This window comes from Prionailurus viverrinus, chromosome B4 (genome assembly GCF_022837055.1).
Source record: "Prionailurus viverrinus isolate Anna chromosome B4, UM_Priviv_1.0, whole genome shotgun sequence".
Lineage (NCBI taxonomy): Eukaryota > Metazoa > Chordata > Mammalia > Carnivora > Felidae > Prionailurus > Prionailurus viverrinus.
The window spans coordinates 33,246,330-33,271,221 of NC_062567.1; the positions used below are offsets into that span (position 1 = coordinate 33,246,330).

The 24,892-nt window shown below is 38.8% G+C and overlaps 1 protein-coding gene across 6 annotated transcripts in view; it reads right to left on the reverse strand.

The window, feature by feature from the left end:
* Positions 1–24,892, reverse strand: part of ERC1 (ELKS/RAB6-interacting/CAST family member 1) — a 532,268-nt gene that overhangs the window by 36,999 nt on the left and 470,377 nt on the right. For 4 of the 6 annotated variants that reach the window (XM_047866436.1, XM_047866437.1, XM_047866435.1 and 1 more), the window contains one exon: positions 8,545–8,733. In XM_047866436.1, coding sequence (XP_047722392.1) covers positions 8,545–8,733 — 189 coding nt within the window. Of the gene's footprint in view, positions 1–8,544; positions 8,734–24,892 lie in introns of those variants that run through there. The other 2 variants (XM_047866441.1, XM_047866440.1) reach the window with 1 other exon arrangement.

Sequence of the window (24,892 nt, forward strand, 5' to 3'; positions counted from 1 at the left end):
TACATGCACACTGATATTTATAGCAGCATTGCCAACAATATCCAAACTATGGAAAGAGGCCATATGTCCACCGACTGATGAATGGATAAAGATGATGTGGTATATATATACAATGGAGTATTACTCAGCCATCAACAAGAATGAAATCGTGCCATTTGCAACAACATGAATGGAGCAAGAGCATATTATGCTAAGTGAAATAAGTCAGTCAGAGAAAGACACATGCCATATAATTATACTCATATGTGGAATTTAAGAAACAAAATAAATGAACGTAGGAGGGAGAAAAGGAGGTAAACCATAAGAGGGAGACTCTTAACTATAGAGAACAAACTGAGGGTTGATGGAGGGAGGGGGAAACGGGCTAAACAGGTGATGGGTATTAAGGAGGGCACCTGTTGTGATGAGCACTGCGTATTATACATAAGGGATGAATCTCTAAATTCTACACTTGAAACCAGTATTATACTACATGTTAACGAACTAGAATTTAAATAAAAACCTGAAACAAAAACAAATAAAAATTAAAAAAACCTAAAACAGATATAACAAAGTAGTGTTTGTTAATTCTGAGTATAAAGCTGATGTTATATTAATCTCTATGCTTTTTCTGAAAGCTTGAAATGTTTCATTAAAAATAATTTGGTATAACCACAAAGAAGAACATGTGGACATAAAAAATGGCAACTATAGGTTTTCTCAATCTTCTGCAAACCATTTTTGTGATTCCTAAAATATCTATACTTAAGACTGCTCTCTTAGATCACAACATGGATACACAATGATAGGAAGCTTGAAATTAAGAAAGCACAGGTATAGCTAAAGATTTAGGGTCAGACTTTTTCAAGCTCAAGATTCTAGAACAAGGCAAAATTCCAAGGTTGATGTGGAACTCAACAGGAAGTCTTAGTAAAATATTAACCAAAAATAATGAGCATGTAAACAGTAATAACTATCATCTACCATTTATCATCTCCCATGAAGCTGACACCTGTAGCACATGACACTAATGTATACATGCTTGCCTGTCATGCATGTCAAGTTCAATCCAATCAAAACTAATATATCACACACAAAGACAACTCCAAAGAGTATAAAATTTGGGGGCAGACCTACAAAACCTCAGAAATTAAAAGTCACTGCTATGAACAATTTCAAGGTAGAGCCTAGAAAGAATATATCACATTCTTCCATCTAGCTATTCTATAATTATCATTAAGCTACCAACCTATTGATTGATAGGTTGAGAAAAAACTTTAATAGTTCTATGGGTATACATAATATTCCACCTTTCAAAAAAGGGATGTTTTTATTGGAGTAAGTCCATGCCAGTTCTGTGAACATAGCACGAGGAGTAAAAATGACATCAATCCTCGTATTTCCTAAATGGACCGTTAGAGAATTCTGTACAATGTTAAGACTTTACTTCCTAATTCTATTGGCTGTTACAGTGTGTTAGTTAGAAAGATTAGGGACAGAGTGGGAATCCCAAGATAGCCCTACCTCCATGGTACAGGAAGTGGGGTCTGGCAAGGTTTGAGGGTAGAGCAGTAGCACTACAGAAATCTATCCATACTTTAGATGCTGTCTGAGCACAAGTTGCAATGCCTGCCATGAGAGGACAGGTACACAAGACCCACTTGCACCCTGGACTCTTCTTGGATATAAAGCAAGAGTAGTGTGCTAGGGGAGGCAAGAAACCTTTCAGTGCCTAGGGCCTGATTCTGCTTTGACAAGAAAAGCAGTGTGTGCTGGGGGCAGGGCAGGAACCCTGTTCCTAAAGACTGGCTGCCACTGCAATAGTAAAAAATCTATCCTATCTTGCATTGACACTAGGCAAAGGAATCTATCACCAGAGAAGAGATAGGGAGTCCACTATGCCCCCAAATTCTGAACTGATTCAAAGCAGAAGTCTGCTGCTTCTGGAGAAGAGAAGGAAATCTGCCTGCAGTCTAGACCTTGAGAGTAGGGAGAATTGTCTGTCACTGGGGTGGGGCAGGAACACTGAAATGGAGGCTGCCTACGACTGAATCTGGAGCAAAAAATGAAGAAGCCTCCCCTGACCCAACCATGAACTATGGACTGAGTAACAAGAGCAGTCTGCTACTTGGAGAAGGGCAAGAGGATAAAGAAAGAGCCCTCCATGACACAGGCATGAGGAACGTACTGAAAGCTGAGAACAAAGTAGGAAAACAAAAAAAAGTCAATACTCTAGAACTTATATTAAATATATGATAGTGGCAATTTGCTGGAAAATTTAAAGCCTGTGTGCAACGAAGTAACTACTGCTAAAACAAAACTCAAATCCAGCTCAATTACTGACTTACTTGACTCAGTTCCCAACACTAATGGCCTGATGGAAGAGGCATGCCTATTTCCAGACATAAATATTATTGACTTCAGTTTCAACTGTTCTTTTACATATAGCATTTGCCATTTAAATTTTTTTTTTTTTTCAATGTTTATTTATTTTTGGGACAGAGAGAGACAGAGCATGAATGGGGGAGGGGCAGAGAGAGAGGGAGACACAGAATCGGAAACAGGCTCCAGGCTCCGAGCCATCAGCCCAGAGCCCGACGCGGGGCTCGAACTCACGGACCGCGAGATCGTGACCTGGCTGAAGTCGGACGCTTAACCGACTGCGCCACCCAGGCGCCCCATACATATAGCATTTGCCATTTAATAAAAAAAATTATGAGACACACAAAAAACGCAAGTGAACTTGAAGACAGATCAACAGAAATCACCCAAGTTGATAGTAGGAATCTCTAAATATAACATGAAAGACAAAACAAAACAGATATCCAAGAAATGTGGGACATGATCAAATGACCTAACAAATATACAACTGTAGTCAGAGAAGAAAAAGAGACAGAGGCAAAGACATATATAAAGAGAAAATGGCCAAGAATTTTCTAAAATTAATGAAAGACAACAAAATGCAGGTCCAAGAGACTCAGAGATCCAAAACAGGATTTTAGTCCAAACAGGAAATACAAAGAAAAACACAAGTAGGCACATTAGTTTCAAATGGTTGAAAACAAAAGATAAAAAGAAAATCTTGAAAGCAGTCAGAGAAAAAAAGAAACATGACAAAGAGAAAGTATATATATGAATATAAAAGACTTTTCATATGAAACTTATGTAAGCCAGAAAAAAATGTAACAGCATCTTTAAAGTATTAAAAAACAGAAGAGTCAACCTAGAATTCCATATCCAGACAAGAATAGCTTTCAAAAAGAAGGCATATTAATATGCAAGGCTGCCATAACAAAATACCAGACTGGGTGGTTTAATAACAGAAATGTATTTTCTCACTGGTCTCGAAGTTAGAAGTCCAAGATCAAGGTGTTGGTTGGGTTGGTTTCTTCTGAGGCCTCTCTCCTTGGCTTGCAGATGACTGCCTTCTTTCTGTGTCTTCACATGTTTTTTTTTTCCTCTGTGATCACAATACCCCTAGTGTTTCTCCATATGTTCTAATCTCTTCTTTCTTATATGGAACCAGTCAGATTGGATTACGGCCTGCACTCTCAGTCTAATTTCAACTTAATTACTTCATTGAAGGCTCTGTCTCCAAATACAGTCACATTCTTGGAGTTTGGGTTTCAATATAAAAATTTGAGGGGACATAATTCAGCCTGTAATACCCCACCTCCATGTGTTTCTCACATGCAAAACACATTTACCCCCATCCCAATAGCTCAAAAGTCCTTTTTTTTTTTTTTTAAGATTTTATTTTTAAGTAATCTCTATACCCAACCTGGAGCTCAAATCTATAACCCCAAGATCAAGAGTTGCACACTCCTCTGACTGAGCCAGCTGGGCATCCCCCAACAGCCCAAAAGTCTTAACTCAGTTCAGCCTCAACTCTAAACTACAAATCTCATCTAAATATTATCTAAATCAAATGTGGAAAAGACTCAAGGTATGATTCACCTTGAGGCAAAAATTCCTCTGTAGATGTGAACCTGTTGAAACCAAATTATCTACTTCTAAAATACAATGGTGGGACAGGCATAGGCTAGCCAATCCTATTCCAGAAGGGATCATGGGTCCCAAGCAAATTCAAAACCTCACAGGGCAAATTCCACTAGATTTTAAGGCTTGAGAATAATCCTCTCTGGCTGGATGCTCTGTCCTCCAGGCCCACTGGGGTGGCAACTCCACCCCTCTGGCCCTGGGTGATAGCCTAGCCTATTGAAACCTAGGAGGTAGCCTTGCCCTCTGGAACCAAGGAGGAAGAGACAGCCCTTCTCCCTAGACCTGTGCCCTCTGGGTTGGTGGGATATATACTAGACAGTATATACCTGTGACAAGAAACTCATTTCACATATAAAGACATAGATAGCTTAAAAGCAAATATATGGTAAAAGATATACCATGCACGCACTAACCTAATAAAAGTTAGAACGGTTATGTTAATATCAGGCAAAGCACATGGAATACCATCAGATTTCAAGAAAGACACACAATGATAAAAGAATCAATTCATCAAGAAGATATAATAATCGTTAATGTATATGCACTCAATAACAGAGCTTCAGGATACATAAACCAAAACCAGTGAGTAAAAAAAAGAAATTCCAGGAACTCTTATAAATAAATCTTATAAATAAGATTATATTTCTATAGGCCAGGAGGTTGTAGATTATAGGATTATGACTCAGGATGAGTCTGAAGGGTTCCTGACATCAATAGTCAGACTATCCAAAGCTACTGAATGGCACTGAGAAAACTGTCTTGGATTGCCAAATAAATAATCAGCTAAGTATAGTAAACATTCTCTATACATGTAGGCACTTTATTCTCTATACATCTAGGCACTTTAGAAATATAAGACATGGTTCTGGCAGTGAAGGATCTTTTGTAGTTGGAGAAATAAGAATCTCAAATATGAAATACAAACTAGTAAACTACGCAGAACTCACTAGAATTCACTCACTCATTTAAGTTACTGAGCAAGTGGTACTTGTTGATGTGGTGCTAATTTTAAGATGAAAATTATATAGCTCATGTCTTCAACAGACAGAAAGCTTAAAATGGGAAGACAGATATGAAAACAAGTAAGTGTAAGTGTTACAGGTACTACAAAAACCCTAAAGAGGGAGCAGCACATTCTGCCTGGGGTTTCAGGAAAGGATGCATAGAAGAAATGATGTCTTAGCTGAGCTTAAAAACACAGATTCCTGGGATGCCTGGGTGGCTCAGTTGGTTAAATGTCTGACTTCGGCTCAGGTCATGATCTCACGGTTCATGAGTTCAAGCCCTGCAAGGGGATCTCTACTGTCAGTGCAGAGCCAGCTTCAGATCCTCTGTCTTCCCTGCTCCCTCTCTGTCCCTCTCCTGCTCACACTCTCTAAAAAATGAATAAACATAAAAAAACCCCCCAAAAACAAAAAACTCAGATTCCTATTTAGGTACTGTGCAGGGAGACAAAGTAGGGAAGGGCACATTAGGCACAAGGATCAATATGAGCAAAAGGACAGAAGTATAGAAACTGTAAATAGTTTAAAACGAAATGGCTGGGTATGCTTCACGGCTAGGATGAGAAGGGATGTGTATTTAATAAATAAGCCAAATGAAAGAAAGTCTTGTAGGATGTGATAAGGAGTACAGAATTTACCCTACTGTCTTCTGTGTCTTATTCATGCAACAAATATTTACTGAGCAGATACTATACGCTAAGCATCTTTCTTGATATAGACAAGATTCCTGTCCTGTCCTCATGAGGGTGTTACTGGGGACAGTGAAATACACTGGACACACAGATTTGGATAACAAATGTCAGTTGCAGAAGACTCTACATCCCCAAAACAAAAATGTAAACAGAATACATACACATAAAATAAACCAATGGGTGTATCTGGCAGTGATTCATGTCATATGTTTCTAGGGCTTCAAAAAGTAAAGTCAAACCTTGAACATAATACTTTCATAGACAAATCATTTTGTAGTATTAAGGGTCATCTTTCTCAATAGCCTGCATTGTTCCCTTAAATTCTTACTTGTGGTGAGGCAGAAAATTGATTGGTTTCTCCACCAATAGAAGGTGGTGTTGGTTGCTGTATTCTTTTACAGATAACCTAAGTCCCCTGTTTCCCAGGTTTTCCAGGGAAGCCTGCTAAAGATACAACTTCACACACTTCAAGTAATAACTTCAGTGACTGAAGCACATTCTCAATCAAGAAGAAACATATTAACACAATTCATGTATATGAGCAAAATTGTTTTGATGTTTACAGTAGCTTGATTTTAACATAACGTGTAATGCAAGTCTATTAGTGAATTCCTGGTTTCATTCACTCAAAACTTTTTGAAAAATTCTTAGTTCGAAATTTTCGATTTTGGTCTCATCCTGGAGATTTTTTTTTCCCCTTAGAGAGACTGAGTTAAGCCCATTCAAGCATATTTGAAAAATGGAACTAAGCTAAAATACTTTCTTCATTTCAAAGACAGGCTGTTACACAAAGAAATAATTTAATGCTGGTTAAACTTTGATACATTACTATGGTCAGTGCTTTAAGAAGCATTGTTCTTCTGTAAAATTTTGAAGTAAAAGTTTTTTAAATAAAAAAATTTTAATGTTTATTTGAGAGAGAGCGAGTGAGCACGAGTGGGAGAAGGGCAGAGAGAGAGAGAGAGAGAGAGAGAAAATTTGAAGCAGGATCCAGGCTCGGAGCTGTCAGCACAGAGCCTGACGTGAGGCTCGAACTTCTGAACCATGAGATCATGACCTGAGCAGAAGTCAGACGCTCAACCGACTGAGCCACCTATGTGCTCCTGAAGTAAAAGTTTTGAAAATTAACCAGCCATGTGTTCTGCTTCCAGTGGGCTTTCAGTTGCATCTTCACTACATGGTTATTAACATCCAAAGGAGCTACTCGGAATCCAATTTCATTCTGTCCTTTGGATTTTTCTCTTTCAAGAAGAGAGAAATAAAAATTTCTATGGCAACATGCTACATTTGAGAGGCAGGCCTTACCTTTTTACTAATTAAATAAGTGAGGTAGATAACTAATTAGGCTGTTAAATATGTGTTCTTTGAGGCAATATCCATATCAGGGGTAAGTAAGTACGGCTCTACAACTCCAGTCTGCATTTCTTGATCTGTGGGTTAATACTGCTGTCTTCAACATTATACCATGGAAGTATCTGTATTTAACACAACTTTCCTTCACACATTGTAAGTGAACAAATAGTGCTTAACAAATAGCAAGGATTTAGCTGGACAACAGCATACTGCTTCAAAATTCTGCAGAATTTTAGTAAATTTACACCACCAGTGCAGTTAAGTCTCTTGGTTAGTATGATTATAGCCTAGTTAGGGATATCATCAACCCCATCTATAAACTAGGAACAAAAGGAGCTTAGACTTAATGTTTTAAAAACTGTTCTCTTTCTCTGTATTTATTCAACTTTTCTTTCCTTCACTTTCTATGTCTGCTCTCTATAGCTCTCCTCATTCATTTTTATGTTTCTTTTATTCACAGTTTTTCTGTCCAGAATAGCCTTTCTCTATTAAACAAAGGAACAAAAAATAATTCATATTCACAATATGAATAAAAGAGAATCACTGGGTATTTTACAGGCAACAGTAGGCAGAAAATGTAGCATGGGAAGCAACATAAACTAATTCATCGAATGGTTCTTTTACTTAAAAACTTAAGTGTGTTGTAACCCACTGTTCCCTAGAGACAACTGAAGATATATGCTACTGACTTGTCAAGAATCCTTTATCCAAGTATCCTTAACTCAGATTTTCCTTCAGTACCCATAATTATCAGTGGTCATCGCTTCTATGAAACAACACATGGCATATGAGCAGACTGTCCTTAACCCTCTCTTTTCTAAGCAGCCCTTTTTTTCCTCCCAATATATGAAATTTATTGTCAAATTGGTTTCCATACAACACCCGGTGCTCATCCCAAAAGATGCCCTCTTCAATACTCATCACCCACCCTCCCCTCCCTCCCACCCCCCATCAACCCTCAGTTTGTTCTCAGTTTTTAAGAGTCTCTTATGCTTTGGCTCTCTCCCACTCTAACCTCTTTTTTTTTTTTTTTTCCTTCCCCTCCCCCATGGGTTCCTGTTAAGTTTCTCAGGATCCACATAAGAATGAAAACATATGGTATCTGTCTTTCTCTGTATGGCTTATTTCACTTAGCATAACACTCTCCAGTTCCATCCACGTTGCTACAAAGGGCCATATTTCATTCTTTCTCATTGCCATGTAGTACTCCATTGTGTATATAAACCACAATTTCTTTATCCATTCATCAGTTGATGGACATTTAGGCTCTTTCCATAATTTGGCTATTGTTGGGAGTGCTAAGCAGCCCTTTTTGATACTTGAGCAAGTCACACTGAGGGAAGAATAAAGTGGTACTTTTGCAAATGGTAATTCCTATTATCTGTTGAAGAACTACCCTTTGCTAAGAATCCTGAATCTGGACACTGAGTTTCCAAAGGTAGCTCCTACTGCATCAATCTAAATAGCAGCTGAATTTTAACAGTGTCTTGTCAAAGTTCAAGTGAGAGACTTACCTGCTCCTGGGTCATCTTCTGCAGCTCATTCTCCCAAGCTGCCTGGTCATCGTCCAAGTTATAGGAAGCTGGTGGAGTGAGTCCACGAAGAATCAGGGGGTCTCGGTCATGGCAGAGGGCTGTCAGGTGTCCAATATACAACTTTAATTTGCTTCTATTCTGGTCAAGTTCTAAGAGGGGCTGGATGATCTGAAGTGAAAAAATTGAGGAAACTCAAGGTCAATCTGAAACAAGAAGTTCAAATATCTTTGTCTTCCAAGTCAAAGAAAACTGGCCAAAGACTCAAACTGCTCTAACCACCACTGAAATCTTCAGGATTATAAAAAGATACAGTTCCACACACTTGCACATTTACACTGTCACATCTAAAGCCCCTTTTGGGAGACAGGTAGGGAATGCTGGCTTAGTCTATCAAGATGAAACTGAGAGTTCCGTACTTAGGCAGGGGATTAAACACAGGACTAACTTGTTTTTACCACGATGACATTCATGATACAGAAAGACTCCAGTTACCTCATGATTTCTCTTCCCGTTTATTTATAAGAGGTTACAAAAAAAAAATGCTAGCGAAATTTGCTCACTGAAAGCCTGGACAGCATATACTTCATGTGTTCCTTCACCTCCCGGAATGGAAGAAAAATTCTGTCTCTGGAGAAGGTGCAAGTTTTTCTTGGCCATGAGATGTGATGAGTGAACTCATTACTAAATCTGCCTCATCCTGGCTTAAGCGCCCCTCATTCATTTCACAGAGGTATCCAATATTCTTTTTAAACAGTGATTGATAAATTCTTATATAACACCAAACACCTGACTCACAGCCAAGGACTCTCTGAAATTCTCTCAGTTGTAACACTGGTTTGATGTTTATCTTGAAAAACAGTCCTGCACTTTTTTTTTTTTTTTTTTTTTTTGGTATTCCCTTTACCCTGGATGAATAACTATCCCTTGATTCCACTTGGAAGCACATGACAGATGACTTCTACCCCAGAATTTCATTTGACAGCTCTCATGACAATACTCTGGTCAGGTACTTGGTAGTTGGTCAAAGCCTGGCGTGTTTAGGAAGAGTTGGGCCAGATCTCACATCTCAGAACGAGGAAATGTTAGAGCAGCACCTGCTTGATACATAGCAGCTGTGAGAGTTGCGAAGCTCCACCAAAATGCTGGCAATTCTCAAAATGTTCCCAGGGCTTAAAAGGCAGAGGTCTGCACCTGTTACATGTCACTAGGCTGGCATTTTTCATGTACAGGACACCTCTAACCCACCTAATGAATAAAGGAGCTCAGTAATCTTCTTTACAGAAACAAGGACTGGCATTACTTTCAAAAGTGACACTGATTTCTCCCTGGCTCCCGAGAGGCCTGCTCCTGCTGCTTTCCTTTATTTCTCTTTAAGAGTTTTTTTAAATGAATAAAGTTTTACATATTTTATGAAATTAATACATATTTACTCTGAAAAATATGGGGAAAAAGTATAAAAGAAGTGACAAAATAGGCTATAGGCATTACCATTTGCAATGTTGGGTGATTTTCTTCTAAGTCTTCTAATAAACTTATATAAACCAACTTTAACAGTATCACACTTCATATTTTGCTTGATACACTGTTTATCCATTTAATGTTATAAACATTATGAGTACTATTCAAACATTACCTATTCCTGGAAAAACATGGTTTTTAACGGTGGCTTTATAAATACATCACATTTCCTGTGTTTTCTAATATTAATTCCATGAAATAATTGAGAGGGAAGAGCCAGGGGCAACTGGGTGGCTTAATCGGTTAAGCATCCACCTTCAGCTCAGGTCATGATCTCATGGTTCGTGAGTTCGAGCCCTGCATCGGGCTCTGCATCTGGACAGTGTGGAGCCTGCTTGGGATTCTTTCTCTCTCCCTCTCTCTCTGCCACTCCCTAACTTGTGCTCTCTCTCTCTCAAAATAAATAAAAACTTAAAAAAAAAAAAGAGAGAGGGAAGAGCCAGGGCATAGTGACTAAAACAATCTTTAGCTTACTAAAGAGATCAGAGTTCAGAGGTTAGGCCTATCTAGTATTACATATTATAGAAGTTGAAGCCTGGCTAGACAAACCAGAGAAAGTAAATCAACTTAGCATTATTTTGTTTTTTAAACTCATACACACAATTCTATAAGGATAAAGGTTAAACACTTAGGTGCTGGTATGGAAAGCTCTTGGGTTCTATAAGAAACCCCTAATCAGCAGGCTCATGGTACCAGTTTGTGCTGGCATTTCCTACCTATGATAGACATATTGGCCCTGCCAATCACAGAAGGAAGGGACTCTTTGAATAAAGCAGAGGATTTAGAGAGTGGGGAAGTTGGACAATTTTTCACTAACATCACCAATCTCTCAAAAAGAATTGTATTTTATTTCTGGCCACAAACGCATACTCACTGCAGAAAATTTTATAAAGAATTCCAAAGCATAATCTTTAAAAGCAATATAAAGGCAATATTCCCTTAAATGCATGCACACTTTGCACTTCAATAACTAAACTGCCTAGTCATGGTACTAGAACCATAACACACCACATCCCTGAGGCCTCCACACAATGTAGCCCTATTTCTTTTCTTTCTTTTTTTTTTTTTTTTTGGTTGTTGTTTTTATTTTATTTATTTTTTTTTTCTGAAAGTTATTGACAAATTGGTTTCCATACAACACCCAGTGCTCATCCCAAAAGGTGCCCTCCTCAATACCCATCACCCACCCTCTCCTCCCTCCCACCCCCCATCAACCCTCAGTTTGTTCTCAGTTTTTAACAGTCTCTTATGCTTTGGCTCTCTCCCACTCTAACCTCTTTTTTTTTTTTTTTTCCTTCCCCTCCCCCATGGGTTCCTGTTAAGTTTCTCAGGATCCACATAAGAGTGAAACCATATGGTATCTGTCTTTCTCTGTATGGCTTATTTCACTTAGCATCACACTCTCCAGTTCCATCCACGTTGCTACAAAAGGCCATATTTCATTTTTTCTCATTGCCACGTAATATTCCATTGTGTATATAAACCACAATTTCTTTATCCATTCATCAGTTGATGGACATTTAGGCTCTTTCCATAATTTGGCTATTGTTGAGAGTGCTGCTATGAACATTGGGGTACAAGTGGCCCTATGCATCAGTGCTCCTGTATCCCTTGGATAAATTCCTAGCAGTGCTATTGCTGGGTCATAGGGTAGGTCTATTTTTAATTTTCTGAGGAACCTCCACACTGCTTTCCAGAGCGGCTGCACCAGTTTGCATTCCCACCAACAGTGCAAGAGGGTTCCCGTTTTTCCACATCCTCTCCAGCATCTATAGTCTCCTGATTTGTTCATTTTGGCCACTCTGACTGGCGTGAGGTGATACCTGAGTGTGGTTTTGATTTGTATTTCCCTGATAAGGAGCGACGCTGAACATCTTTTCATGTGCCTGTTGGCCATCCGGATGTCTTCTTTAGAGAAGTGTCTATTCATGTTTTCTGCCCATTTCTTCACTGGGTTATTTGTTTTTCGGGTGTGGAGTTTGGTGAGCTCTTTATAGATTTTGGATACTAGCCCTTTGTCCGATATGTCATTTGCGAATATCTTTTCCCATTCCGTTGGTTGCCTTTTAGTTTTGTTGGTTGTTTCCTTTGCTGTGCAGAAGCTTTTTATCTTCATAAGGTCCCAGTAATTCACTTTTGCTTTTAATTCCCTTGCCTTTGGGGATGTGTCGAGTAAGAGATTGCTACGGCTGAGGTCAGAGAGGTCTTTTCCTGCTTTCTCCTCTAAGGTTTGGATGGTTTCCTGTCTCACATTTAGGTCCTTTATCCATTTTGAGTTTATTTTTGTGAATGGTGTGAGAAAGTGGTCTAGTTTCAACCTTCTGCATGTTGCTGTCCAGTTCTCCCAGCACCATTTGTTAAAGAGGCTGTCTTTTTTCCATTGGATGTTCTTTCCTGCTTTGTCAAAGATGAGTTGGCCATACGTTTGTGGGCCTACTTCTGGGGTTTCTATTCTATTCCATTGGTCTATGTGTCTGTTTGGTGCCAATACCATGCTGTCTTGATGATGACAGCTTTGTAGTAGAGGCTAAAGTCTGGGATTGTGATGCCTCCTGCTTTGGTCTTCTTCTTCAAAATTCCTTTGGCTATTCGGGGCCTTGTGTGGTTCCATATGAATTTTAGGATTGCTTGTTCTAGTTTCGAGAAGAATGCTGGTGCAATTTTGATTGGGATTGCATTGAATGTGTAGATAGCTTTGGGTAGTATTGACATTTTGACAATATTTATTTTTCCAATCCATGAGCAGGGAATGTCTTTCCATTTCTTTAAATCTTCTTCAATTTCCTTCATAAGCTTTCTATAGTTTTCAGCATACAGATCCTTTACATCTTTGGTTACATTTATTCCTAGGTATTTTATGCTTCTTGGTGCAATTGTGAATGGGATCAGTTTCTTTATTTGTCTTTCTGTTGCTTCATTGTTAGTGTATAAGAATGCAACTGATTTCTGTACATTGATTTTGTATCCTGCAACTTTGCTGAATTCCTGTATCAGTTCTAGCAGACTTTTGGTGGAGTCTATCGGATTTTCCGTGTATAATATCATGTCATCTGCAAAAAGCGAAAGCTTGACTTCATCTCTGCCAATTTTGATGCCTTTGATTTCCTTTTGTTGTCTGATTGCTGATGCTAGAACTTCCAGCACTATGTTAAACAGCAGCGGTGAGAGTGGGCATCCTTGTCGTGTTCCTGATCTCAGGGAAAAAGCTTTCAGTTTTTCCCCGTTGAGGATGATGTTAGCTGTGGGCTTTTCATAAATGGCTTTTATGATCTTTAAATATGTTCCTTCTATCCCGTGGTTGTTGTTTTTAGCTTGGCCTTGTCTTCCATTGATAAAAAAAATTTGGCGGGGGAGGGGGAATTCACTTTTGGGACTACCACTTATTCTGTGTGTGTGTGTGTGTGTTGGGGGGGGTACTATAGATGTTATCACATCTGGGCTGCAAGGCTGAAAAAGCTGATATTTTAGGTAATTACTGTTTGAATAAGCAAACTGGCATGAAAGAATATGACCACAGAGGAAGGGGACAATGTGATAAATGGTAGTAATGGAAAAGTCAAATTTCTGATAGTAAATGACATTTAGAAAAATACTACCCCATTACTACATGACTTGAAATGAAAAAACTTATTTTTCAGGTCCTTGTTCTTAAAGGTAAATTTAAATTGATTTAAATGCATTTCATGTTGAAGTGCTAACTGACTAAAAAACATGATAGTCTTTTGCACTCTATAATTCCTCAAAGTCCAAATTGAAAAGTTAAAAAATGATGGAATTTGAATTTCTTTCCAGAATAAAAATTCATCTATGCAACAGCCCAGATGTCTGTCCTTTCTTCCCATGGCTAAAGGAATTGCTTTAACAAAACAAAACAAAAACCCCATAGGGCTTACTATGTGAAGGCATAGGAAACAGCCCAAGTAGCACAGCTCTCAAATCTACCCTCTTAAAAAAATCACTTTGGCCTCTCTGGGACACATTTAACCACGTCAATCATGTGGGAAATGCCCTTATCTCTTCCTTTTCCCCCTATCTGACTTGGGCAGGCCACTTAGAAAAGAAATTGCATTTCCCACAAGGTAGAACTGCCACTGCCTAATCTCAAGAGGCAAAAGGGACGCTTGTCAAGTGGAATGAGGATGCCTTACAGGATCTGTAAGTTATGTCTTCTGTCCACATGCAACCTCAGTACATTGGCAAGAAGTCCTACCAAAAACTATCAGAAATGTGGTCAGGCTTAATTCCATAGCTATGCAGAAAAATAGTTATACATCTTTTTTTGTCAAAATGAAGTTAAAAAATGAACTTATCAAGATTAATTTCTGCTTGTATCAAATGTAATGCCAAAAGGCAATGTTCCCCTAGTCTTAATATTTACCAAATTATTAAGGAAAAGAATTTAAATTACAAAAAGGGATAAGATATTTTTGGTTGACTTACTGATAGCTTTGTTTCTTCTCTAAAGGATTTATTTGCTTATGTACTAGATTCTCAAACTGACTTCAGAGGCCAGCATTTGATGACATATGGTGACAGAGGACAGTGATCTTCTGAGATATTTATTTTAACCTCCTTTCCACTTAAGTGAGATTAGATGGGTAAAGGTCTTTTGGAAGACAGATGAATTGCTCCTGTATTGTTCAGTGTAGACTGTGAGTGAAAATTCCAGTTTTCCATTTCTGCAACCCGTGTATCTATGATATCTGAACACACTTTCTTAGACCGTTTGACTCTTCAATACCAGGATGGAATGTGCACAGTGAAAGACTTTTAACTAGTCCATTATTTAGCCTCCTTTTCTCTTCTCCCTCTACTGTTTCTTTGTCAGACACTTTAAGTATAGATTAGTTCGTTGTAACACATTCTAGGCACTGGTTTTATTTTTTTAATTTTGTTTTTTATTTATATCCTTATTTATTTTGAGAGAGGATATGAGAGCATGATCGGGGGAGGGACAAAGACAGAGAAAAGAGAGAATCTTAAGCAGGCTCCACACTGCCGGCATGGAGTCCGACACCAGGGCTTGAACCCATAAACTGTGAGATCGTGACCTGAGCCAAAATCAAGAGTCAGAACCAACCGAGCCATCCAGCCATCCACCCTAGGCACTCATTTAAAAAGGAATGGTGTAGCTTCATCATAAAGGCTGAGTGAATAGGTACTCAATATTATTTGGAACTTAAGATTTTGGGGTAACTAGTATTTTGCTGTTTGGAAGATGCCATTTGTTATTATTTATTATTTATTTATGTTAAAGTAGTCTTCAGGCCCAGTGTGGAGCCCAACATGGGGCTTGAACTCATGACCCTGTGATCAAGACCTGAGCTGAGATCAACAGTCGGATGCTTAACCAACTGAGCTACCTAGGCACCCCAAGAAGATGCCACTTTAAAAAATATTTTATTTTTGAGAGAGAGAGAGAGAGAGAGTGCAAGCATGAGGAAGGGAGGGAGAAGGAGAGAGAGAATCTCAGCCTCCATGCCCAGCACAGGCCCAATGTGGGGCTTTGAGATCATGACCTGAGCCCAAATCATGAGTTGGACACTTAATGGACTAAGCACCACCCAGACACCCCAAGAAGATGCCATTTTTAAAAATGTTTATTTTGGGGAGAGAGCGAGTGAGTAGGAGGAGGGGAAGAGACAGAGGGACAGAAGATCTGAAGCAGGCTCTGCACTGATAGCAGACAGCCCAATGTGGGGCTTGAACTCAAGAACCATGAGACCATGACCTAACCTGAAGTCAGACACTTAGTTAAGTGACTTAAAGTTAAGGGTGACTGAGCCACCCAGATGCCCTGAAGATGCCATTTTTAAAAAAGCTAACATTTATCCATCATTTACTGTGTTCCTGGAAAATTATTTTTACATTTGCTGTGATTCTTCTGTGGCTAGCTGACTACCCTTAATTGTCTATAAAATCTTCTTGTTCCTCTTTATATCTGCTGCTGAAGTCTTCAGAGACAGGTTCACCTGCCCATATATTAATGGCAAAAATGCTAGTGGTAGTTTTGATTTCTCACTGGGTTATCATTACACTTCTGTCCCCCAGTGTAGGTGTATCAAGAAAGTCCCAGAACAAATAACAGTAACTGCCTAGAGACATTAGTCTCTTAACTGTATTTTTGTCTAGAGGCTCCAGCAGAGGGCTAACTCTAAAAAGTAAAAAAAAAAAAAAAAAAAAAAAAAAAAAAAAGAACCAAATAAATAAATAAATAAATAAATAATATTAATCAATCTAGTCTCAAAGTCTTTTTTCCTTCAATAACTAAGTTTATCTTCTTGGCCAATTATATACTTCAGGATAAGAAAGATGAAGGCTAGTGTTAAGTTTCTTTACAAAAGTCTGGAATTTTGTGTTATGTTCTTACTTAAATGCAGTTATTTGTGAAAGAATAGAGTTCTTTCAAAAAATATAGTATATCAAATGACATATATTGAAACTAAAAAGTTATATAATTCACTTAACAAACATTTAGTGAATGGCTTTGTGCCATGCCATATCTAGTTTTAGCTGGTGGGAATATTAAGAATAAGGTGTGGTTCTACTCTACATTAAAAAAGTCATGAAATAATGGAGCTAATGTGTTGAGTGTATACAAGAATTAAAATGCATAAATTCATGGTTTATCTTCAAGTTTACTTTTGAAATCAACTTCAGGCAAACAAATTGCTAAATAAACCTCTGTGCTGTGCTGTGAAGCTTAGTTTAACTTTGTCTTCATATATACGGTTATAAAATTCAAGTTTTTTCTTCTTTAAAAGAATTTTTTTAATGTTTATTTTTGAGAGAGAGAGAGAGAGAGAGAGAGAGAGAGAGAGGCAGAGAACAAGGGAGACACAGAATCCGAAGCAGGCTCCAGGCTCTGAGCTGTCAGCACAGAGCTCGATGCGTGCTTGAACTCACAAACCTCGAGATCATGACTTGAGCTGAAGTCAGATGCTTAACCAACAGAGCCACCCAGGCACTCCTCAAGTTTTTTATTCTTAATGGTCTCTGAGATCCAACTTCTTAATTAGCTTTCTCATTTGAAGCCCGAACAGAAGGAAAATTAATGGATTCCCTAAATGTTTTTGGTGGTACAGTCTTACCCATTTTTAACCCTACCAAATAGAAAAAAATATACTTTTGAGAATGGCCCTCACTAGACACTTCTCCTGCAAGAGAGAGAATAGCTTTAGACTTACTTTGTACTTAGAGGGCTAGTAACTGAAAAACAATTCTAGTATAGCATAGCTGCCTTTCTTTTAGGGGTAAGTTAATAAACTTCCAAAATTCCAGGAAAAATTAACAGATAACCTAAAGTTAAAGGCAAGTTAAAGTTAAGGGCTCCAAATCCTAACCCTTACTTCATTAACTATCTTTCATGTTTAACTATTTGACTCCCCAAATTTTATAGAATGTGACTTTCCTGTATTTGTCTCCTAAACCAAAAATAAAAATCATGACAAAAGCAAAACAATCATTTATATCATAAATATTTTCTAAGTACCTAAAATAGGTGTGTTATAGGAAGTAGAATCTGTTCTTTCAGCCTCCCTTACAGATGACCTACTATTACTACTATAGTAAATGAAATATTTGGACTGGGGAATCACTTAGGCTCACTTAACCCTCTCATTATGTTATCTATCTATATACTGGTGGCAAAGATTCTCACCAAACTTTAGTTAGGTTCTCCCTGAACTCTCTTCTCAACTGGCCCTAATTTTGGGCTCATCTCTACATTGTCTAGCTCTATCAAGAATTCTGCTAAATTGGTTTATCAAGAATCTCTCATCCTTGATATCTGATTACTCTCAATATATGATAAGGTTCCTCATCCTCCCTCATTCTCCAGGTGATCGCTGGCCTGCCTTCAGCAAGGATCTTATTAGGTCAGTTTAGCCAGAATGTGCCCTTATCCCTGGTGTTTTGTCTTGGTAAGTGTCCATATACTGATCCCAACCCTGCTTCTTGGCCATGAATTTCCAGTTTTCCTTACCGTATTCAGTTCAAAGATTGTTAAGCACAATCTTTCTCCCCACTGAACAACTCCATTGCACTGCTTCCTATCCCTATCACAGTTGTCTTGAATAAAGTCTGTCTTACTGTTTTAAAAAGGGAATGGATAATTTTTTTCTTTAACACTGAGTAAAGGAAAGGAATAGTAAATACTCAGTTACACTAGGAATTCAGGTTCAGGGACTATTGGGTCACTGAGATGAATAAATGTTAATCAGAAATCTTACTACAGGGGCGCCTGGGTGGCGCAGTCGGTTAAGCGTCCGACTTCAGCCAGGTCACGATCTCGCGCTCTGTGAGTTCGAGCCCCGCGTCAGGCTCTGGGCTGATGGCTCAGAGCCTGGAGCCTGTTTCTGATTCTGTGTCTCCCTCTCTCTCTGCCCCTCCCCCGTTCATGCTCTGTCTCACTCTATCCCAAAAATAAATAAACGTTGAAAAAAAAAAAAATTTAAAAAAAAAAAAGAAATCTTACTACAAACAGAAATATTTAGTTCTTAAAGTAAAAACTGTCTTCAAAGGTTTTAGATTTTAAAAAGGCTTTATGGTTTGTTAAAGTTTAAATGTGTCTATCAAAATTGCCAAAGGCTACAGGTTTTGAAGTACAAACAAAAGTGGTAATCATTTTATAAAAAACTGGGGGCTCAGTTGGTTAAGTGTCTGACTTCAGCTCAAGTCATGGTTTCACAATTTGTGGGTTCAAGCCCTATGTCAGACTGTGCTGACAGCTCAGATCCTGGAGCCTGCTTCAGATTCTGTGTGTGTCTCTCTCTCTGCCTGTTCCCCGCTCATGTTCTCTCTCTCTCTCTCTCTCTCTCTCTCAAAAATAAACATTAAAAAATTTTTAAATAACATGTGGTCATTTCCTCTTAGTTTCATGGCTCAGAAATCCGTTGTCAACTTTTCTTTAAGTATATACTACCACTTCAGCAAAACAAAACATTTTCTACTTCTTGATCTGGATAGAGAGAGAGAGAGAGAAAAAATCTGTACTCAAAGTTGTAAGGAGACAGGAAACAGGGTACAGAATAAAATGAATCTTGAAATCTGAACTACAGAGCTGCTAACTATATTTTGCCTAGTTACTCTTCATTTAGTTAAAACCTATCCTATTTTATGCAGTATAATAAATGCTACTCAAATACAGCAGAGTGTTGCGGGCCTGCCCACTGGTAAGGGAAGGGCATCTCCCACTGGGCCCTTTTATTCATATGCTCGTGGAGGATGTTAAAAGCTGTAGGTATTTCAAGTACCTGCTTTAACACTTGGAAATTTGTAAGATACGTGAAAATAAGATCATTTACCAATAAGGGGGCAGACAAGTATGTACAAATGAAGAAGTGCAGATAAATGGACATTAGGTGGAGAGAATGCTACTATGAGGCACAGAAGCTACTACAAGCTAACCAATCAGGGGGACACATAGTAGGCACCCTGAAGATATGGTCAGATGAGAGAAAGAGAACTAGATTCAAGAAAACCACCCACTCTGCTAGATTAAGAAATGCTAAGAATAGGTGCATGCTCCAAAATTCTTCCTCGCTCTTAAGAGCTAATAAAGATGGGAAAGCATCTTCAATTCAGTTCTTGGCTGAAGGCTTGCCTCTCCACAATAAATCATTTATTGTATTTTAGTGAACAATGTAGGGGTTAAGTATTTGTGTGTACACCTAAAAGTGTACACAATAAAACAGGTAAGTGACCACCCCATTCTATACTAAAGTTCCATGGCTATTCACTCATGAATGAGAAATTACAGGGAAAAAAATCCAGGCATGGGGGAGAAAAATGAGGCAGAAGAGGGAGAAAAGAGGTTCACACTTTTGGAACATGTGAGCCAAATGAATACTGATGCTGCATTGAAAAGGAAAAACTAGTTAGGCAGTTGGCCGCAAGCAAAAATGGTGGCCTCAACTCCTTGCATGCCTGTGCACCTACCTGAGTGTTGAAATTAATAACTCACACTCCATTCTGATCCTTTGAGGTGTGGGGCCTAAAGTACTCCTGCTATAATTGTTTGTTGCAGTCATGCACAACAACACTTCTTGGCATTATTACATGTCTGCTAGACAGATGGATCTGAAAAACAGCAACATGCTTGTTGCCTGCTGGGCAAACCACAATAACAACCTTATCACAACATTTCATTTTCTTCTCTTTCCAATGCAATGTACCAACTGCACTGGAAGAGGAAGAGAAAGCCAAGTGGAGGTACCCAGGGTAAACAAAAGGAACCTCCTGGCTTTGACAGTCTTTCAATAAATAGGGAATGATCTAACAAAGAATGTACATTATAGGGAACACATCCACTAGCTCCTTCTCATAGTCTAGTCTACAGGAATATGGAGAAGAAAAGGGCCAAGTATGATTATCTAGTAACTATGCGATTTGATAACATATCTGTATAAGGGCTCCCAGAGGCCAGTCTCTGGAGGAGACTGTTTTGTGATTAGCTTATTTTAAGGTCAGGTTAAAGCTGTGTGTGTGTGTGTGTGTGTGTGTGTGTGTGTGTGTGTGTGTGTACACACCTAAAAGAGTTGGAGGAGTAGACAGAGATAGTTTGCCATTAGTCACATTATTATTTCAACTCTAGTGTCAAATCAAACACAGCAGGACCATGCAGATATTTAGAAGTCTACTATAGAATGCTCACTGATAGGCTGTGGCCACTGAGGGGCTCATTCTATCTGAAGACAGACATGGTAGACATGGCTCCTCATCAAACAGTGCTTAACAAGAATGTACCCCCTACGAGGGTACAGGTGGGAGAGGAGAGTTTATCTACCATTTGGAACGCAGGGGAAAATATCTATAGCTGTGGAGAGATATCAGAAATGGGTATTTCTGCTATTTAGAGAAGAACTAATTTTCATATAGGAATTTGATCTCTTAATGCTAAAGTTAGAAATAACCAGGAAACAAACTGTGACAGGTTAGACACATGATTTGGTGTGTATAAGAAGGCACACGGATATCCTTGCAGTGGGAAGAGGACGGCAAGGGCAAGATGGAAGGAAAGATCTGAGCAAAATGGCCCTTAGCCATTATATTCAGGTTTAGCACAGCTTAGAAATCTGCAAACTGAGAGGATGGAAGTGTTTCTGAATATCATAAAAGAGCACTTCAAGAACTGAAACCAGTACCAGGACAGGAGACACAGGGTGTCTGTCTCTTTAACTTCTCCTTCTCAGTAGTATACATTAAATAAAGCTAGGCCCCCCGTGAGCTAAGGCTAATTCCAGGAAAGGTGCCCTATTTTAGCCACAGTAGCACCATCATTCTCTTCCTTTCCTCTTCTACCTCTCTCTCCTCCTGACCTACCCACACGAAGAATCTGTATTTCCACTCCACACATACATACCAAAAAATGTCAGATATCTGAGAATTGGAAAGGGATCTTGGCTGCTCTGACAGAGCCGTCCTTCCTGGATTTATGTCTGCCGTAGTCAATCAGGAAATCATATTTAAAAAGCAAATTCTTTCTGAAAATCTTATACACCGTGAACAAATCCCATGGATTAATGATTTCCAGACATTACCCTTTTACCTTGGGAGTAACCCAGGCTTTGGGTGGAAAAAAAAAAAAGGATTTGGGAAAAACAAAAATTAAGAAGATGGTTTTCTCTACCCATTTTCTTTAGTTCAGAATAAAACCTCCCAAATAGTCACTGAATTAATCTCCCCTCCTCCTCCTCTCTGAAAGTTAAAATTGCTTAGCAAAGCACAAACTCTGATAGATATCACCATTACATTATTACTAGTAGTTGATGCTTAAGCAAAGCTGTTATTATTTGAGGATAGAAAAGTTACTATGACAAAATACCAGAAATCCTGTTATAAGTTAACAGCCAGAGGAATTCAGGATTAAGTAACCTGGGGCAAATCAAGCCTTTTTGTGTATATATGACCCAATTTTTGGAAGAAGGATTCATGTGCCCAGATTCCCTCTGATCCAATACAGAGTTCAGTAAGTGCTGACTGAAGATCAGCTCTGAAGTACAGTGGCAGAGTGCAGCAGTCCCACTGGAAACTGAGGAACAGAGGAAAGAGCAACACACTCTGTGACACAGCTGACAGATCCTAAGAGAAGAGCAGCGGAGTACTTGCAGGTAAAAGAATGGAGTGCCAACAGACCAAGGGAGAAAGTTCCAAGGAATTAGAAATGGGGGTGTATCTAGACTGCAAGAAGGTAAAGTTACACGATATTACAGAGGAAGGAGGCTCTTAGTATAGTTATAAAGTGACTTGACAGTGGGGGAAAAAGGTACGTTTGTACAGAATCTTCCTAATTTGTTTCATCTACAAGCCTCTAGCTCCAGCTTTTGGTACTCATGATAAAGCTACCATACATATGGACCCACATCCAATTCTATAGCAGTTTTCATAGGAAACACAAAGGACAGAGACCATGTTTCTAAAATAATCAGAGTACCTAATATTTTATTGGGCTTAGAAAATAGGAAACAATGAAAAAGTGCAGTGGAAACTCCAACTCTGAAAATCAACCAAAGAGGAAAAGCAACAAGAGAATGTAGAACACACCTTTTCTTTACCATGTTAATCTGTTCATGTCACTAGTGCTTTTCCTTGGTCTCTTTCCAGGGAGTATACTTTTTTTCTCAACTATTTTATTTTATTTTATTTTATTTTATTTTATTTTATTTATTTTTGGGACAGAGAGAGACAGAGCATGAACGGGGGAGGGGCAGAGAGAGAGGGAGACACAGAATCGGAAACAGGCTCCAGGCTCCGGCCATCAGCCCAGAGCCTGACGCGGGGCTCAAACTCATGGACCGCGAGATCGTGACCTGGCTGAAGTCGGATGCTTAACCGACTGCGCCACCCAGGCGCCCCAGGGAGTATACTTTTAATGTCATAGACTTTCACAGCAACTAACAGGAGGAACAGCTCTCTCCACGCTTCAAGCAATCTGCCCAAATATATGCATCCCTCAATTCTGGGGGATTCTTTACACTAAGTTGCTTTGTAGGCTTCAGCAGCTGTAATCTTCTGTATGAGATGCTATTGCTGACAACAATTAGAAAGCCCTAGATCATCCACAGGCAGCAAGGTCTCTGCCATTCTCACCTAAACAATTAAGTCTCAAGCCATTTGGTCTGGTGTACTTCTGTATTCATCTATCTAATACACCATCCATATACCATTTCCCAGATGTACCATTTCAAAGAATACTGCAAAGCCATCCTAAGGCTGACATTTGTGTCTCAGACTATCTTGTGAGTTCAGTGCTGTACATTCTATGTACCTGAAGGTTTTCAGCTCTGATTTAATTAACATGCCCATCTAAACAATCATACTTTTTTTGTGCACAACAATAGAGCATCAGGTTCACATGTTACACATGCGTGCGTGTGCGTGCGCGTGCGTGCGCGCACACACACACACACACACACACACACACACACACACACAATATGCGGTTTGATTACAGGGGCCAGGCTCCTCTAAACTAGAACTCTTGCATCCCAGTGTCTCCTGAAGCAATTACAACTTGTACCTTCTAGGAAAGCAGAGTTGTTTGCCTGGCTGCTTGCCTTATCTGCTCTCATGTTAGTTACTTCACTCATGAAATTTTTGCTAATTAGCCATGGAATTAAAGTAACTTAGATGGTCTTCTGTATCTTACGATCTTACTAAGAATCTTATCGACTTGAATATTTCTCCAGAAAAAGCTGCTAGGGCATCTTATACTTTATAGCACTATAATCCAAGCAGACACAGTAGTCTCCATTCTTTACTGCCAGGGAAGGCAATGTAGCTGGCTGTGGCCACAAGCATGACTCATTCAAACACTGCAGCCATAAGCATGTAGGCTCTTGGCTGGTAATGTTAATTACTGGGCATCCAGTTTCAAAGACTGGTGAAAAAAGGCTTTTTCACCCAGAGGCTGTCCTCACCAGAAAGACAGATTTGTATTCCTCACATTATGTGGCTATAAAATGTCTGCATTGTACCAAAAACTCTGTGAGGAAGTACAGAACTATGGAGCAATACTGTGCAGTAGTTAAAAGCATGGGCTCTGGAGACAGACTGGTTTAACTCCAGGCTCTGCAACATTCTAGCTATGAGACCAAGGACAAGCTACTTTGGGGACAGTGTATTTTATGTGATTGTAATGATCCATGTGTCTACCACAGAGGAAACTTGTTCAATAATTATTAACTATTATTATTTTTTTTAACTATTACTATTTTCAAGAATCTGTTTCATCATCTATAAAATAGATCTGAATAGATGTAAAATACAAGTTATTCTTGATAATTTTAGCTGACACTCTGATCCCTAAGACATTTTAACCCTATCACTGTGCTTCGCTCCACCACCAACCGTGGATGGTGAGACAACCACGGGATGCGGAGTAATGAGAAAAACAAAGAAGAGCTGGATCAGCAATAGACCAGAGGCTGGTAAATTACAGTCCGTGGACCAAATTTAACATCACTGCTTGTTTTTCTGTAATCCATCTTCTAAGAATGGGTTTTACATTTTCAAATGGTTGAAAAAAATGAGAGGAAGAATATTTGGGTGACATATGGAAATTACATACAAATCAAATTTCAGCATCCATAAATAAAGTTATATTAGATTGTGAGTCATGCTCATTTATTTACATATTACCCATGGTTGCTTTTAATCTACAAACCTTTACCCAAAACTTTGCCAATCCGTACAATAGATCAATTCCAGACAGTGGGGTAACTATAATATTAGGAAATTCTTATAACTGTCTCACAGATTAGTTAAGAAATAAATAATAACTACCATTAAAAAATTCAATTCATAACTA